The following is a 16,831-nucleotide window of genomic DNA, read 5'->3' on the forward strand; positions in this document are numbered from 1 at the left end:
TATCCCAGGCTGTAGCACAGTCCTTGATTGGAAGGCTGATGGTGTTGAGCAACTTTAAACTTCATTCTCCCCACCAGCAAAGCAAAATGCAGTCTGAGGAGCAACAGCAAAGTGTCTTGTGGGCAAAGCTGATAGTCCAAGCTGGGAGTGGAGCAGAGAGGGCAGAGCTTCCTTCCCTCAGCACCTGCCAGAGGAGCCTCCAGAGCAGGAAGGGTGTCTGGGGCTCCCAGCTGCCTGGGCCAGCCATGGCCAGTGGCTCTGGCTGGGTGGCTGGTTTGTTTTGTGCTCAGCAGTACAAGGCAGATGGGCAGGTTCCTATTGCAGCTTCTTTACCTCTTTTTGTTTCTTTCCCCTTCTCTGCAGTACGTGGTCATTCCAACTCGCCGTGCAACCGCAGTGGCCTTGCAGAGTTTCACTTCACACCTCCTGGGAGATGCTGGCAGTCCTTATCTCATTGGATTTGTAAGTGCTCACAGCAGGCTCTGGCAGGGTTTGCTCTTGTTTCCAAACTGCTCATCTGAAATGCCAGGTTAGATCCTGCTGGGAAGGAAGGCCTGTGTTTGTCAGCAGAATGGGAAGTGCTGCAGAGCAGTGCCACTTGCTTTACCTGGTTGGGTTGTTGTGAGCTGCAGTTCAAGCCAGGGGGGACTGCTTGGGTATGGGAAATAAGCTACCACATCTTTTTAGCCTGAGGTGTTTCCAGCTCTGGAAAGAAAGAGTGTTCTTGCTGTGGTGTGGACATGGGGCCCATAGAAATTAGGTTGGAAGAGAGCCATGTGTGTGTTTAGCTGTTAACTGACCTCAGAAACCAAATATCTTTATGGGCAGCAACACACAGCTGTACCTGCTTTGTGTGATAGTAAATCACAGAACCACAGAATATTCTGGGCTGGAAGGGACTGGCAAGGATCATCCAGTCCAGCTCCTGGCCCTGCACAGACACACCAACAATCCCTCCCTGTGCCTGAGAGCATTGTCCAGTGCTCCTGGAGCTCTGGCAGCCTCAGGGCTGTGCCCATCCCTGGGGAGCCTGGGCAGTGCCCACCAGGGGTTTTTGTTAGTGTTCCTTCCTGGGGTGTTCACTTTGGGTTCCTTTCTGTGACTGCTCCAGTGGCTGGCCTTGATCTGCCTGGGGATCTCCCTTCCTATGCCACCCTGATCCTACTGCAGAGCAGAACCAGAGACCCAGCTCCAAAATCTGGCAGTCAGAGAACATTCACAGTTGCAATAAAAGGGCTGGGAAATGTAATGAGCAAAAGAAATCTGGATATACTGGGGAAATGTCTTTTTCCTTCAGTGGAGTTTGATGGATGGAGTTTCAGACATCACAGATAATTTATAAAATATGGCAGCTTCTACAGAAATTCCTAAGTGACCCTGCTCCTGGTGTGTTGAAAGTGCTGCTTCCCAGGGATATAACTGGGATCTTCACTGGTCCCATCTCCTGAGAGACAGGACTTTGATGTGCTCCTCCAGCTCAGACACAGCTGCTGGGTGCTGTGGGGCTTTTTTATTTTTTACAACCATCATTGCTCATCTATTCATCCTGTAGACACCAGTGTGTATAGCTACATGTATTTATTTATATATGCTTAATATATAAGCATATATATTATAAAATATACATCATAGTTTAAATATATACATAGTTTAAATATACATCAATGTTTACTTTTGAGTGGCAGTGCTATGGCTGCTCTGTAGCCTCTGAAGCACACAGGAAAAGGCAGATAGAGATAAGACTGAGAAGACCAAAGAAATGAGAAATCTCACAAGAGAATAAAAATGCACGATTTAGCTTAACTCTTTATTTACTTCAATGTTCTGGGTACCTGGGGAGAAACAATCTTATTTTAGAAGTTACTTGAAGGTGGCAAGAACAAAGGAATTGCAGGAGAGGCTGCTTCATGCAGGGCAGGTGATGGGAATGTGGGAGAGGAGGAGGAGCCAGGCAGGGCAGGGCTGGGGCAGCCAGGCTGCCTCAGGTGACTCTGCTGCATGTTCATCCTTTTCCTTACAGAACAGGGATGTCCAGGAGGAATACCTAGGGCCCTGAATGATTGCAGTTATTCCTGAAAGTTGCCTGGGGCTCTTCAATGTCACAGATTAAAAATAAAAGGTCTTTGGTTGTAGAAATAATGTGCCTTGCCCTGCTGGTATTCAGAGATCAGGCAAGTTGTGAGTTACTTAAGGATTCTTGGCTGAAATATGTATAGCCCCAATTTAATAGTTGCATTAGGCTTTCTTTAGACTGGGAAAATATTTGTTATTATTTTGAATGATCCTTTTCTAATGCTGTAATTGTTGGGGCGTTGTGATTTGGGGGGAGGTGATGCAGGTCCAAGGCTCTGTGCAGAAGAGGAGGAGTGAAGCCCTCATGCCATGAAAGGAGCCAGCATCCCTTTGTGCAGCCTCTTTTCTGAGCTGGGCTGATTCATCCTCCCTCTGCTACCAGGACTGAAAGGTCAGCCACAGCTCCACATAACACAGGAAAACACATACTATTTAAAGTGAAAGGATAGCCAACTTCTTAGCACCAGAGCTAAAACAAGCACTGAACCTGGGTGTTAAAAACCACAGGAAATGTCCAGCTGCAGTGCAGGATGGAGAAACCCCATGCAGCATTGAAACCCCACCTGGGCAGGCTGCAGAAGGGGCTCAGATTCTGACCAGGATTTTCAAGGCAGTCTGTGAGGGCTGAGTAACCTGCTCCTGCTGGATTTAAGGGAAATTTGGAACCTGATTCCCACAGTCCTTCTGGGAATCCCCACCCCGAGGGCATCAGCTCCCACTGCTGTGACTCCAGACCCTTCACAAGGCAGACCAAGAGCAGGGGAAGGTTTTGAAGGAGAGCAGCAGAAGGCTCTGGAGGTGTCCAAGGAAGGATTGGATGTGGCCCTTATTGCTCTGGTCTGGTTTACAAGCTGGTATTCAATCACAGGTTGAACTTCATCATCTCAGAGGTCTTTTCCTGCCTTAATGACTCTGTGATTCTGTGAGCTGCAGTAACAGGCAGGCTCAGAATGGGTGAAACTCAAACTTCTGATCACTTGGGCTCACCTGGGATCTGCTATGTCTTCCAACTGCTTACAGAATTCCCCTGGAGTTCCCTCACTAAATGATCAGTGCTTTGATCAAACATGGCTGGAATCCTACATGGTTTTGGTGAGTTTATAGTGAGATTCCCTCTAGAAATGCTCTTAATAAAGAACTGGGGACCCTTGTCCTTGTAGGACAGACCTGTGGCAGGCAGTTGTCTCTGCTGGATACCAATAAATGTGGTATTGATCTTAAAATCCCTGTGTGGAACACAGCAGGTGCTGATCAGCCACAGCCTCAGGTGTGCAATTGCTGCTGTGCTCTGTGCTTTGTCCTGGAGCTCAAGGTCACACTCAGATTTTCTGTCACTTCACCCCATTCCAAATCTTGCACTGCAGCTCCTTAAACCACCCAAAGCAGCAATACACATTAGTGCTTAAAAGCTAAGTGGCAAGGAGCACATATATGTGCCTATTTTTCATGTCTCTTTAAATATTGATAATTTTTATTATGGTAAAAATGCTTAAGATTGACTTACAAAGGAGTTATGCAAATACAGCTTTAGGGTGGCAGCTGCAATTTGCATAAAGCTTTACCACATGGCAAGCTCTGGGATCATTTACTGTAAATCAGCACTGCCTGCTCATTTTCAAGTAAGAATAGGCATTCCTGCAGAAGTTCAGTAGATGAGACAGCTGTTATTCCTAGAGAGCTGTAACTTTTTTCAGGATCTTTGTGATAACCAACCTGGTTAGCTTTTAAATAACTCCTTTTTAACACCTCCAGAGTCACTCCACGCTTTATTCTTGAGGCAGCAGGTGAGAAATCTCACCTGCTGAGTGCATTGCACCCAAATATGTGTAGTACTTTTCTGTCTTTGACCACTCCCACTATGCAGACAGGATTGTGGGAGCACAGAAGTGTTAAGAGAAATGGCCCAAATCCCACCATTAATTTAAGTATCAGATAAAGGTCTTTAACTGCTGCCCAGACAGCATTTCAGACTCAGAAGAGCAAGTGGAGGGAGGTGGCAGCAGCATGTGAAATAGTTAACTCTTCTCAGGATGCATCACAACTCCAGCTCTTTGTTTCACTAATTCTGGTTTGATCTTGGTTGCCCTTTAAAATAAAACAGTTGTAAGTCCATGTTCCTGTGTCCCTCTGTGCACAGGCATGAACCTGTTTTCCCTGCTCAGGGTTTACATCATCCTTCTTGTGTCCCCCTCCATTTCTGACTGCTCTTCTGCTTCTGGAAACCTGAATGAAGGCAAAAGCAGCATCAAGGCTGTGGCTTGGGATTTTTTCTTTCCTTCCTCCAAGTTTGTAATTTGTTGAGCACTTTGCTCTTCCACCCTTGCCTTGCCCGTGATGCCAGCAGGACCTGCTGCAGGCAGTGCCCTGTGTGCCAGGCAGGAGCTGTGGGGGCACACACTGTCCTCACTGCCCTGCTGCTGGCTGCTCTCCTGTTTGCTGAAACTCCCTCTCATCTCCTCTGTGCAGCTGCTCAGCAGGTCTGAGGATGAAAACCAGTCTGTATCTCCTTGTCACCTGGCCACAGCAGCCTGTGAGAGGATGTTCTAAAGTGCCAGAGATAGCTCTTCTCCTCTGCACCTTTGGGTGGGCTGACTCCTGCTCCTTGGACTGCTCTGATGGTGGCTCCCATCTTTCCTGCCCTCCTGGGCTGTTTCAGTTTCACTGGAGGGACACCACCTCCAGCCACTCCATGCCAGCTGGGCTGTGGGAGCCTTGGCACCCTTCCCTTTGCTCCCTTCCCCAGCTTTCTCTGAGCAGGTTGATAAACCTAATGAGCTATTTAAGCATCAATACTAATCACCTTCTTTTAGCAAGTAGTTAGCAGAGCAGTGTTAATTAGCCCTGGTGCAGAGTATCAGGGCAAGCAGATCAGCATTTCATTAGGGGCAAGGCAAGAAAAACTGTAGTAAATGCAGTAATTAAGGTACTTTTTAATGAAAGTTATACCTGGAGGTGCAGATTTCACAGGGTCTTGGCCCAGTTTGAAACAGCCTTTTTGTTGATTTGATTTGAAGGTGTTTACCAAGTATATCTGAATGGAAAGTAGTTCTATGAGTAAAGACTTGCCTGCCTGAGAGAGCAGAATTCATGTATTATGGTTTAAAATTCATATTTTATGGTTTGAAATGCTATGGCTGCTTCAGAGTAGGACATGCTTACTCTGGAAGGACACTTTCTCCAATTTAGTTTGCTTGACTAAAACAGTCCACAGCCCACTGGGAGTCAAATCCACTCTGTCTGACTTAAAAACAAGGTATAGCAATAAAGTGGGTGGTTGGGATGTGGTGCTGCAGGCTGGTGCTCTGTCCCTGGGTGACCCGTGCAGCCATTCCTCCAACATGGCCCATTAGGTGCCTGCTGGGGGTTACACAGTCCTGCCCCTCCTGCCAGAGCAGGGTGAGAGATGAGCTCAAGGTGAAAAAGGCAGTAATATCCTGAAACAAAAATGTGCAAAATACTCTCCTGGCATTGCTCTCTGTTTCATGGACCATCAGGAGATATTCCACTCCTCTTGTGGGGCTGAGGATGGAACAGAGGTCTCTCTTGTTGCCTTTTGCAGCATGTTCTAATATAGTGTACGTGAGTCTGTACAAGCAGCATATCCCATACCTGGTAGAGTTGGTAGATGAATTGTGATACACATTTATGGTTTTTGTTGTTCTTTCTTTACCAAGTCCCAGCTGCCTGACAGGTGTGGTGAGACCCTGATGGCACCACTCCTCCTGCAGAGCTCCCTCCCCACGTTCATGTGTGACCCCACTGTGGTGGGTAGAAGGGAACTTGGCCCTGCTGGTCTGAACATCCACCGTGCTTGCCAGGGAAATGATGTGAGGGTGAGAACCTCCAGCCCCTCCTCCTTGTTACCTGTTTCTTCAAGCAGTAACATGAAGTTGAGGATTTCTCTAGTCCTGAGTAATTAAAAGCCTTTTTCACAGTGCACTGAAACGCCAAAATTTTGACATAGCTGTCAGCTGCAAAAGAAGAGGAGCATTAACCACCTGGAGACCAGTTCTCATGGGATTGATCTCCTCATTGCAGCGAGCTAACAAGCTTCCCACTTCTGATGAGTCAGGAGCAGATAAAATTTAAGTCTGCCAATAAAACACTAAGTGACTTCCCATTTCTAAAATGCTCTGTACCCAGGGTTCACAGCCTGCTTTGGTGTTTTTTTCAGAGTTCTGTGCATCTGTCACGTTCATGACTTTGTTAGATGTGCAGGTTTTCAGTATTTTTGTAGGTGAAAGTGTCTCATTAAAGCCCAGAAATCCAAAGCAGGTCATTGCTGCATTTGAGTACTTCAAGCTCTGTCTCATCTGCTTTGTCACTCCCCTGTGCACTGAAAACCTCCTTAAATAAATATTTTCTTCATTGGAGCTCCCAAGGATGCTGCATGCTCCCAAGATGGGCAGTTTTCATGGTGCTGAGCACCTTTCAGAATGTGTCCACATTCTCTTCAATTCAAGGAATCACTTTGCTTTTGTGGGATATGCAGGCAGGGAAGGGCCCATGCTGCCAGGAGAGGTGGGGACAGGGCTGCTGCTGCAGGTCCTGTGCCCCAGACCTGGTTCTGCATGGGACTGGGCACCCCCATCCCTACACATCACCTACCTGGGCCCTGTCATGGGACTTCCTTCACGTTCCCCATGGTATGAGGCATCTCCCTCTGGGATCAGAGAAAGCCAGTCTCAACTTAGAAAATCCCTGGCAGATCAGACCAGGGAGAAAGGCAGTGAATGACTTGAGGAAAAGAGACTTCAACCCTCTCCAGGGCAAACAGGGCAGATACTGCTCTGATGTACCAAGTCCACATCCTGGCATAGCAAGCAGCATCCCTACTGATCTTAATTTACTGTAGCCTTTTTCAAGGCAGCACCATGTATTTAATGCAGCCTGGTCATCCTGGGAGGGGGAAAATATAATTTAAAAAAACAGGTTTACTTCCTCTTATTATAAAGTGTTCCTCATGCCATTTAGTACAGTGTAAATGCTTCTGCTCCCCCCACCCCAGACTCAGCAAATTGTTTACTTTCTAAAATCCCTCCTTTTTTCTTTCTCAGCTTCATTTGCATACATATTCCATTTTTTTAGAAAATGAAACCTTTCATATTCACACTGACTTCAGAGTGGGTGGATCTCAAACCATTGTGGGGTTACAGGGAATACTGTGTTAAGGAACTGTACTGAAACGATCAGCCAGGGAGAACCTGGCTTGTATCAAACTGGTAATCATGAAAATCAGATATTTGTGCCAGAAATACCCTTTTATGTAGCAGGATTTGTGCCCAAGTAGCAACATCAGAAATTTAGAGAAGCTAATTGCAGAGGAATTGAGATATTGACTCAGCAATAAGAGAGGAGGAAATGAAACAGTGATTTGAGAGATGTTGTTACCATTACACTGTGTAATTAATAAATCAGTTAATTTACCCACCCAGACTGTTCAGGAGAACAGAACATGGAATCCAGATGCCTTCCTTGGGCTTCAGCCCACCTTGGCATCTGGGTGGCACCTTGGCATCTTGTCTCCATGCCTGTCCCCTGTTCCAAAGCACACACCACACTCTTCCCAAGAAAATAATGAAGTTTCTTTTGTTGCTCTGTTGTCTCCTGTCTCAGATGGAGATACGGCTGGGGTTTGGGGCTGGGATGGAGCCCATGGCAGCTGCACTGCTGGTTCTCCAGAGAGCAGGAGCTGTCTCCAGCTGGACTCCATCCCGGTGGCTGCCCCCAGCCTGGCACACACCGTGCTGTTCTGTGTGAAAGTGCCTCGAGCTGAGGTTTGTTCAGCAAAGTCATTCCTCTTGGTCTGAGCTCTGTGCTGCACAGCCAGGGAGGAGACGGGAACTTTCACAGCTCGCTTGGTATCAAAGACTTGTGATTAGACTGCAGAGCAGCAACAGGGCTTCCCTCTTGATTTCCCACCCCCACGTTCTGCATACGTGTTTTGAAGCTTTTTGGCACCTCCCAGCTGGAGGAACAAAGGAAGGAATCCCACACATGACTCCGTGCTGCAGAGCTGGCACCGGCCACGCACAGCCCCCGCGGTTTGTTACTCATCTGAGAGAGAAGACACCAAAAACTATGCTTGATTGGGTCCTGCCAAATCACAGTTGGCCAGCTCAGGATGCTGTCATTGCAAGGAAAACCCAAAATTGGCAGTACAGAGCAGGCCATTTGGCAAACGGTGTGTCATTCTTGGAGCCTAGGTCTGTAATTATGTCCTGTGTCCTCTTGAGAGGAGATGCCAAAGTTCCAGCCTTAGCAGGTGGTTTGGAACAAACTAACAGGGAGCAGTGAGTGCTAACAGCAAAAATATATATGTGGACCCTGATAAAATTCTAGAGTTTAGAGATGAAGACACAGGGGGGCGAATTATATGGAACCTGGGTGAGGAAGCCCAGCAGACTTGGTGGAAAGAATTCCACCTTGAAAGGGAGGAAAGGCATTTTTTTCTAAACTGTGCATTTACAGAATGTGTTTGGTTAAAAGTGAAAAATACAGCAGATTTAATAACATGATTTGTTGCTATAAAAGGTCAACACAATGCATTAGAAGGGAAGGTGTGGGATGAACTGCATTGGGAGATTTATTTTTTGGAGACTTTACACTTTCAAAGCTGTTTTTTAGCCTAGAATGTCATGTCATCCATGGAGAAAGCCATCAGGAGCACATGCATGGCTTTTCATCCTCTGCTGCTGACTTACCATGTCAATTTGTCAAGTGATTTATTGTCTGGTCCTTTTAGAGAATAATTGTATCTATTCCCAAAAATGAAAAGTGGTTTAGAATGTCTAGATTTCTGTTTTAGAATATCCTCAATTCTGGCTATTGCAGCCTGACAGAGACATTGACTCGATGCCAAATTCTGGTTCATAATGAAGGATAAGGGAAATGTTTGGAATTAAGGTGTCTGGATACAAAAGGGAATTTATGACCAGCTGATGTCCCTGTCTCCTGGATGCAGAGCACATTCTGCTACTTTCCTGTGGGTGTATCCTTTTCACATTCAAGTCTTGTTGCTGTTTTTTAATAAATCTCTCCAACTAATGGTCACTTTATTTGCTTTGAGTCTCACATGAGAATTGTTTGTAACACTCTTGTTTTTCTTCATGTGTTTTACACTGTGAATAAAGTTCTTTTTGAGAGAACTAGAACTCTTCTGTATCCCAAGCACTGAAATTTTCTCCTCATCCTTTCTAGGGCAGGGAAGGAAACAGAGAAATCAGGCTAAGACCCTTCAATCCTTTCTGTAGTCACACTCTCCCAGTGTTGATTCACTCCCCCTTATCTGAGGGGGCTCCATCTGTAGGAGAGTCTTCAGCTCCAGCATGTGCAGTAGTGTCACTGGGCTGGCAGCTCTCCTTTCCATCCCTCCCCAGGAGCCAGGCTGGGCTCTGAGAGGGGCATAAACACACTGAGACCCCCAGTGCTCCAGTCTCCCTGCTAACACACACCCAGGGACCTGCTCTTTTGAGTCCCCATGGCATCCTCCTTCTGGGACCTTCTGTTGTGCTTGGCTCTGCCGAGGCATCTCCTCACACACATTTACCTTCCAGGTCATGCAGAGTGTGAGTTGGTGATTTCTCCTGCATGTGGCAGTTCTTCTTTTTGCTGTCAAGATTTAAGCCTTGAATGCCAGAACTTGCTTGTAGGTTGTGTTTGACTCCAACTTTTCCATTCCCAGTGATGTGGCAGTTTTGAAGTTGCTGCACAAGCCTTGACTATTTCTGGAGCTGATTTGCGTGTGTGCACAGCAGTAGGATTTTATGTTGCAAATTCCCTGCAGTCTTTTGGTATAAATTAGTGTTTCTCCCCCAACAAAAGGTCATGGATAAAAACAGAGCTGGACATTTAAATACCCAATGCCTTGAGACCCCCCCAGCTGCTGCTACCTCTCTGTTGGATTTACGGAGAGTAAAATTGTTTGCTGGGCAGTAAATATTAAAAGGTGGAAGTTTTAGCTACAGACATGCATTACATTTTCGTGAGTTCTAGCAAAAGCTTTTCATAACAAACTAAATAGTGCTGTTGCATGTCTCTTTTCCTTTGTGTAAATAATTTGTGTTTACTTTCATGTAATGATGCTTTTTGATTGTCAGAAGGTGCAGATTGCCTTGATCCATAAATTTGGTGGTGTGCAGTGCCAACACAGCCCCATGTCTGAGCCTGGGACAGAGCCATGTCTTGCACACAATTAAACTTCAAGCTTGGGAGGCTGGAAGAAGGAATGAGCCCCATATACCTCAGGCAGGGGCATAAAGCCCCCAAGTTCAAATTCTGTTTCCTCAAATCAGATGGGATCTCTGTTTTTTTTTGTTCTTTGGAAAACATTTCCCCCCTTTCCCACTCAGTACACAGAAATGGAATTTAATACCTCCCTTTGCTGAAGGGTAGATCAGGTGTGGGAGTAAGCAGGACTTGATGGGAATTGCAGAAGATTGATCACTCCCTCACCCCTGAGCAGCACCAGCATGGCCCTGCTGGCTCCCCAGGGTGTTTGGGCAGTACAGCAAGGCCAGACACCCACAGATGCTGTCACTGACACAGCCTGGGAGAACATGGAAAGGGCTGTGGGAATAATATTAGATCAGGCCAGAAGAGTGACAGCAAGAGCAGAACCCCTGCCAAGCCTCAGAGCATAAATTGCCCAGGCTCCAGTGTGGAAGGCTGAAGGGTGTGAGGCATATTCAGCTTGCACTGAACACACTGTTCCACTTTGAAGCTCACACATGTTTGGTGGGTGGGTGTTTCAGGAATCGTGTTCCCTTCACTATCATGCTGTCTCTTTTTCATCTGAGTGACTCATTTTTTTGCCCCTCTCTCGTAGATCTCCGACCTGATACGCCAAAGCACAAAGGAGTCCCCAGTCTGGGAGTTCCTCAGCCTGGGCTACGCGCTCATGCTCTGCCCCTTCGTGGTTGTCCTGGGAGGGATGTTCTTCCTGGCCACAGCCCTCTTCTTCCTCAGTGACCGAGCTAAAGCTGAGCAACAGTGAGTAGCCTGGCCATTGCGAACGGGGAGGCACCACAGCCTGTTTGCTCTCTTGAACGTTGTGCTTGTACTCTTGCCCTGGCTTTGGCCCTTCCAGGTAAAGGATGTTGGGTTGTGTGTTCAGAACCTGGGCTCAGCAGAGTGCATGAGGCTGCACGAAGCACAGGGGCTTGGGTCATGCTGGCTGGGCATCCTTTACACGCTTCTGCTCTGGTGGATCTCAGTTGTTGGCCACATGGCTCGGAGGGGAGCACAGGCCCCTCACACCCTTGCCTGAGCATGTCACAGCCCAGGCTGTCCATGGTGAGGGGCTGCTCTGTGCTGGAACTGGTGGAGTGTGAGGTCAGGAGCAAGCTCCCCAGAGCTTGGTGGTCAAGGCTGCACCCGCCCGCCTCCATCCCCAGAGCCCCACTCACCACCTCTGGCAGTCAAGAACATGAGGCAAGGAAGCAGCAAGCTGTGGTGGGAACATGTGCACTCAAGGGTTGCTGTGATAAAGAGTCTTTCCCAGTCCCTTCTTGCAGCCTCGTGAAAAAAAAGCAACTGTTTTTCAGTAAAGAAACCGATTCGGATCATCTCACGGTTGGCAACTACAGTAATTCGGAAGACGCTTCCACATGACATACAAACTTCTGGGGTTAGTCTCTTTCTCATCATTGTTGAAAAATAAGAGTTACTATGTGTAATGTCATGCTGAATATGTGGGTAGGTAGTCTGGTATTGGCTGTAAATTGCCTTTGCTTTTCCCCCACTGGAGCCTTGATTTACCTTAAGGAAAAGGGCCCTGGAATATCATTCTAGGTGTAGTAGAGGTAGAAGGAAAAAGAGGTGCTTGGAGTTGACATAAGTGTGTGAACAGTTTGGGTGATACTTTCTGGCTCACACTGTCTTATCAGATGGATGAAAGAGATTTAGAAGCAGTGCCACAGATGGTGCTGTGGCCCTGTACGTGCAGTTCCACCCTCCTTTTGCTAACATTCATAAATACCAAAGAAAGGAAAAGTTCCTCTATAATGACATGTTTAAACATTGTGGAAAAACAAGTCCTCATGTCATAAGGATGGGAAATCCTACAGAGTTGAACTTCAGTGTGCCTTTGGGGATGTGATGTGTGTGCCTGGTTTGTTGTCTGCATACAAGGATCTTAAATGGCAGGAAGGGAAGTTGGAGATTAGGTGCTAGGAAGGACTTCCTAAGAGAAAAAGAGGTAAATCCTACAGCAGATTATTTGGGTAAGGCATGAAAGCTGTCCCTTGTTTCTGATGGCCTCCCTGACATGGCATGAGGCAGGAAGGGGGGATCTGCTCTCCAGTCCTCGTTTGTGCTTGTGCTGTGCTTGTGCACATAAGCTGTACATGCCAATCCAGGCAGTGACCACCTGGAGACATGGCAAGATGAACATAAATTTCTGAGTGCTCAGGGTGGTTTTTTTGCTGCAAGGAGCCAAAAGTCCAACTTGGTGTCAGTGCAGATGAAATCCCCTCTGTAGCATTTTCCTTTGCTCGGGGTGCTCACCTGATTATAGGAAAGCTCCTGGGCTTGTCTTCCCTGTGTTCAGAGAGGAGAGTGCTCATTCCGCTTCTAACTGTGGTGATTTGTGTCCCTTTGCATCACATGTGCTGCCAGTGTGGCAAGGTAACACCTCAGGTGCTGAAGGAGGATTCAGATAGTGAAGGGTTCCAGGTCACTCCCATTTTTTAGCATGTCAAGCCCACCTGGACCTTTATGCTGAGCAGGGCACTGTGGTATCCAGCTGTTCTCAGCTCAGTGCAGATCTCAAGGAAGAGGCTTTTGGTTCACTCAGGAGGCACCACAGGTCACAGGCTGGTCACCAGCTGGGTGACTCTGCTTGGCTGCCAGCACTGGTGTGTCTTACACAGTTGTTTTGCCAAAGCCCCAGCTTTCACAGCAGTGTTAATGTGGGAGAAAAGTAACATCCACACCTCTAATTGCTCCTACACAAATGGGATTATTCCTCTGTTGCTGTCTGCCCTTAGCAGTTTTGGTTGTACTCTATCCATGTCCAGAGCAACCAACCTTCCAAACAGCCACTGCTGCATTCTTAGAAGAAAAACATTCAGGTTTCAAACCTGGTTTTGTTCTCTTTCAGCATCGTTCCCTTTCCTGACTCACATCTGTTTATGAATTTTTTATTAGTCACTCACAGATATTTTGTGTTGCAAACTGGGGAGAACAAGTCTCATAAATAATGGTTAACAAAATAATTTCTCTCAAGTGACTCCTAGGAAGGGTACTCTTTCTGGGGTGTGCCCACTCCTACGTTAAAAATACACTGGCATCCTGCAGTGAGATTCCTGGAGTGCAGCCTCACTCAAGGTACTGAGAAGTGAGAGTGAAGTAAGAGAGAAATAAGGCTGGAGACTGTGGAGGGACCCTTGTGCAGCAGAGTCTGTGCTGTCAACCAGGTCCCATCTGCCCCCTCCTGCAGCTTCCGTGGCTCCTCAGAATTTATGGGGCAGGATTTATTTGTTAGCATCTCCATGCTTGCCTGTGAGAGGAAAGGAACAGCATTTTGCTATGAGTGGATAAAAACCCCAGATCCACCACCCAGCTCCCACCTGTCCGGCCATCTGCACTTGGCATCACACACCTTTGGCAGAGGCTGTTTTCTGCCCAGCCAGTCCTCCCCTCCATCCTACCTATTACAGAGGAATTTCTATTTCAGGATGCCTTGTTTTCCCTGTGCAGTCAGTCCTGCTGCTCAGACAACAGGAGCTGGAAACTGGCTTTGCCAAAAGAAATCAATTAACCTGCGGGAACGGCGAGCGCCGGTGTCACACGCCAGAGATGAAAGCCATCCATCACTGCCAGGGGCAGGGCACAGGGCAGCTGCCACCACCCCTCCAGTGACCTAGCACGGAAGCAGAGAAGTGGAACACTGCTCTCACAGCCCATGGAAGCTGAGCTGTCCCTGCTTTAGTTGCCACACTTCTGTGAAATGTCGTTCAGGGATTTATTGCTGGGATTTCTGAGTTTGTTTGTTTCTTTGTGTAACCATCTCTAGGCATTTGCTTAGAAATAATTTCTTCTTCCTGGCAGGGCAGATACCAGGATAGCGACTCTTTCCTGTAAAGCTTCCTCCAGTTTCCACCATGCTTCCTTTCAAAAAAAGAATTTCCAGGCTTTCACACTACTTTTATCATTGCCACAATTCCTGGCATATTTTGTACTTTTTTAGCACAGGAATTCCAGTCAACAAGGCTACTCACAATACACAAATGAAAAAATTCTTTCCGTAGAAATTCTTTTTTTTTTCAACACAATTCTTTTATTACCATTTTCCTTCTGCTTCAGAAGCCTGACATCTTAAAGAGGCTTTTAGAAAATGTAGTACTAGCAGAGAACAGGATAGCACATCACTCTGTGCTAATAATCCAATCATTTTGGGGACTAGTTCTGTAACACAAATTTAATCCCATCATTCCAAAGTGATAAGAGAGAGAAAACAGTTAAGAATGGGTTCTGTAAGAGGTCTTAGGCACTAGCAATGATAAATACTTCAAGTAGTTTTTAAACCACTCAACTACAATTCCTTCCGTGATATCACTTGACTGTGTTGTTGTATTTTTCCTGCTCTGCACCTCTGCAGAGGAGAGTGAAAGCAATTGTATTTTATTTTCAAACATCAGCACTCTGAACTGTAACTCTCTTACCTGCTTGAGGGATATTGGTGAGACCCCAGCCAGATTTTAGACTCCCTGGGAGACAATACAGTCTTGGATGGCAGAGCCCTCTGGAGGGGATGAGAAATCTGATCATTGCACTTTTATCCTCAAGCTCCATCACAGGTACCTGTGCAGCCCTGCCTGGGAGCCATTTCCAAGGCTGGGAGCAGCCCAGGTTCTTCAGTCAGTGGAAGTAAAAGCCCAGCACTGCTGAGAGTTGTGTGGTTTGTGTTCATCCCCTTCCTTTTCACAGTGTGGAGCCCTGGGACAAGCAAAGCTTCACCCTGGAGGGCTGCAGAAGAACAGCCCTCATTTGGTGCTTGCTAGAAATATCAATAATTAGGAATTATTTTTTTTTAATGAAAAGGGATTCAAAAAAGTCCCTTTCCCAAGCTGTGACAACTTTTGGGTGCCAGGGATATAAATCACCAGAATTAGTGTGTATCAGGGTCCTTTCCTGGGCAGTGAGTGCAGTGATCCTGCAGCCCTGTCCCCAGCCATGGCCACTCCCAGCTGCTGCTGGGGGAAACCAAATTCATCTGGATCCTTCCTGAAAAATCACCCTGTGCAGGTGTGGGATACTCTACTCCTCAAAGCATTTTGTTGTTTTAATTTGGGAGGGTTTGTGGTTGTTTTTTTTTTTGGTTTTGGGGTTGGTTTTTTTTTTGGGGGGGGGGTTGTTTGTTTGTTTGGGTTTTTTTGTTTTGTTTTTTGGTTGTTGTTGTTGTTTTGGGGTTTTTTGTTTGGTTGGGGGTTTTTTTGGTTTTTTGGGGGGTTTTTTGTTTGGTGTTTTTTTGTTTGGTTGGTTGGTTTTTGTGCTATTTTTTTAAATTTAATCCCTGGTTTTACACCTGGAAACATTAGATTTTCTGTTTTTTTCCAGAGGTATGAAAAGATGCTTAGGATAGGTGTCCAAGTTTTGCACTGGCTCAGTCCCTCTCTGCATGGCAGAGGCTGATATTTTTGCCAAGGACACGGCAATGCAGATCAGGCAGCAGGATGCAACTGCAGTGTGGATCCTGGTGCAGCCAGAGCAGGAATAAACAGCTGCACTGCTGCAGCTCTTGAGAACAAAAGAATTCAAGTCTTTAACCAGTGACCACTCAGCACTTGAGAGCCTGAAAGCCTGAATCGTTCACCCCTTTGTTTCAATAATAGGAATCAGGTTATTTAAACAACTCAAGAAGGTATTTCTTTTCTCTTAAAAAGAAAATTAAACATCTAATAAGAAAAAAAATTTTACTCTTAACACCTTTGGTCTGATGTGGAAGCTCTTGCTGAGTAGAAGTGCTGGTGGACATTTCATTTTAAAAATGGTGTGTGTACAAACACTAGGGAAAAAATCCTCTTTACAGAGGAGGTAGCAAAATCCACAAAAAGAACCATCCCTAGTCCAGACACTTCTGCTGTCTTAAACATGGCACATCTTCAAATTGCATTACAGGAAAAATGAGAATAATCCATTTTCAGGCTCTTTCTTCTGCCTCCTATCAGGCTTATTTTTAGCCTTTTGCAGAACTGGATATAAAATTATCTCCCAGTTCTCCTATTGCAGCAATTTGAAAGTGTCTGACCTTATTTTTGCTTTGCAGATTCTATTATGTGGGACAGGGGCAGGACTCACAGAACTGTCAAACCTCCCTTTCTGTCATTGTTCATGGGCAGCAGCTGGGGACAGAAAGGACCCACCAGGTGCCCTGATGCTGCTGCCAGCAAAGCCCAGAGTCCCCTCCATTAACCATGTCCCAGCTATTGAAGTGGCAGCTGCCTGATGCTGTGTGCTCCCTTCTGGTAGTTTGCATTGCCAAAAAGAGCATTCCTTCTCTGAAATTGCTGGAGCTGTATCACAGAGGGTTTTATAGGATGCTGGACACTTATTTTAGAGAGATGTGTCAGTGCTGCATTGAGGCAGAGTTTGGATTTGAGGATTTCAGGAGCTGTAAGTGGATTTTAACAACTCCCAAAAAGGGATATTTGAGAACAGTTTGCTCACTGCTGATACTCAGCTGTTTATGGAGAGGAATATCATTGCTTCATTTGTTTTGACTTTACAAAAGAACAATAATTAAACATTTCCTACA

The 16,831-nt window shown here is 46.3% G+C and overlaps 1 protein-coding gene across 5 annotated transcripts in view; it reads left to right on the forward strand.

Annotated features, from left to right (window-relative positions):
• The window catches only part of LOC135283882 (sphingosine-1-phosphate transporter SPNS2-like), a 132,482-nt gene that overhangs the window by 101,951 nt on the left and 13,700 nt on the right, over positions 1-16,831 (forward strand). For 2 of the 5 annotated variants that reach the window (XR_010349493.1, XR_010349492.1), the window contains 3 exons: positions 364-462; positions 10,901-11,064; positions 11,619-11,701. Coding sequence is in view for 1 of the 5 variants with exons in the window: in XM_064395023.1 (XP_064251093.1) it covers positions 364-462; positions 10,901-11,064 (263 nt within the window). In the remaining 4 variants the exon portion in view is untranslated. The remainder of the gene's footprint in view (positions 1-363; positions 463-10,900; positions 11,065-11,618; positions 11,702-16,831) is intronic. The other 3 variants (XR_010349494.1, XR_010349495.1, XM_064395023.1) reach the window with 2 other exon arrangements.

This window comes from Passer domesticus, chromosome 19, assembly GCF_036417665.1.
Source record: "Passer domesticus isolate bPasDom1 chromosome 19, bPasDom1.hap1, whole genome shotgun sequence".
Lineage (NCBI taxonomy): Eukaryota > Metazoa > Chordata > Aves > Passeriformes > Passeridae > Passer > Passer domesticus.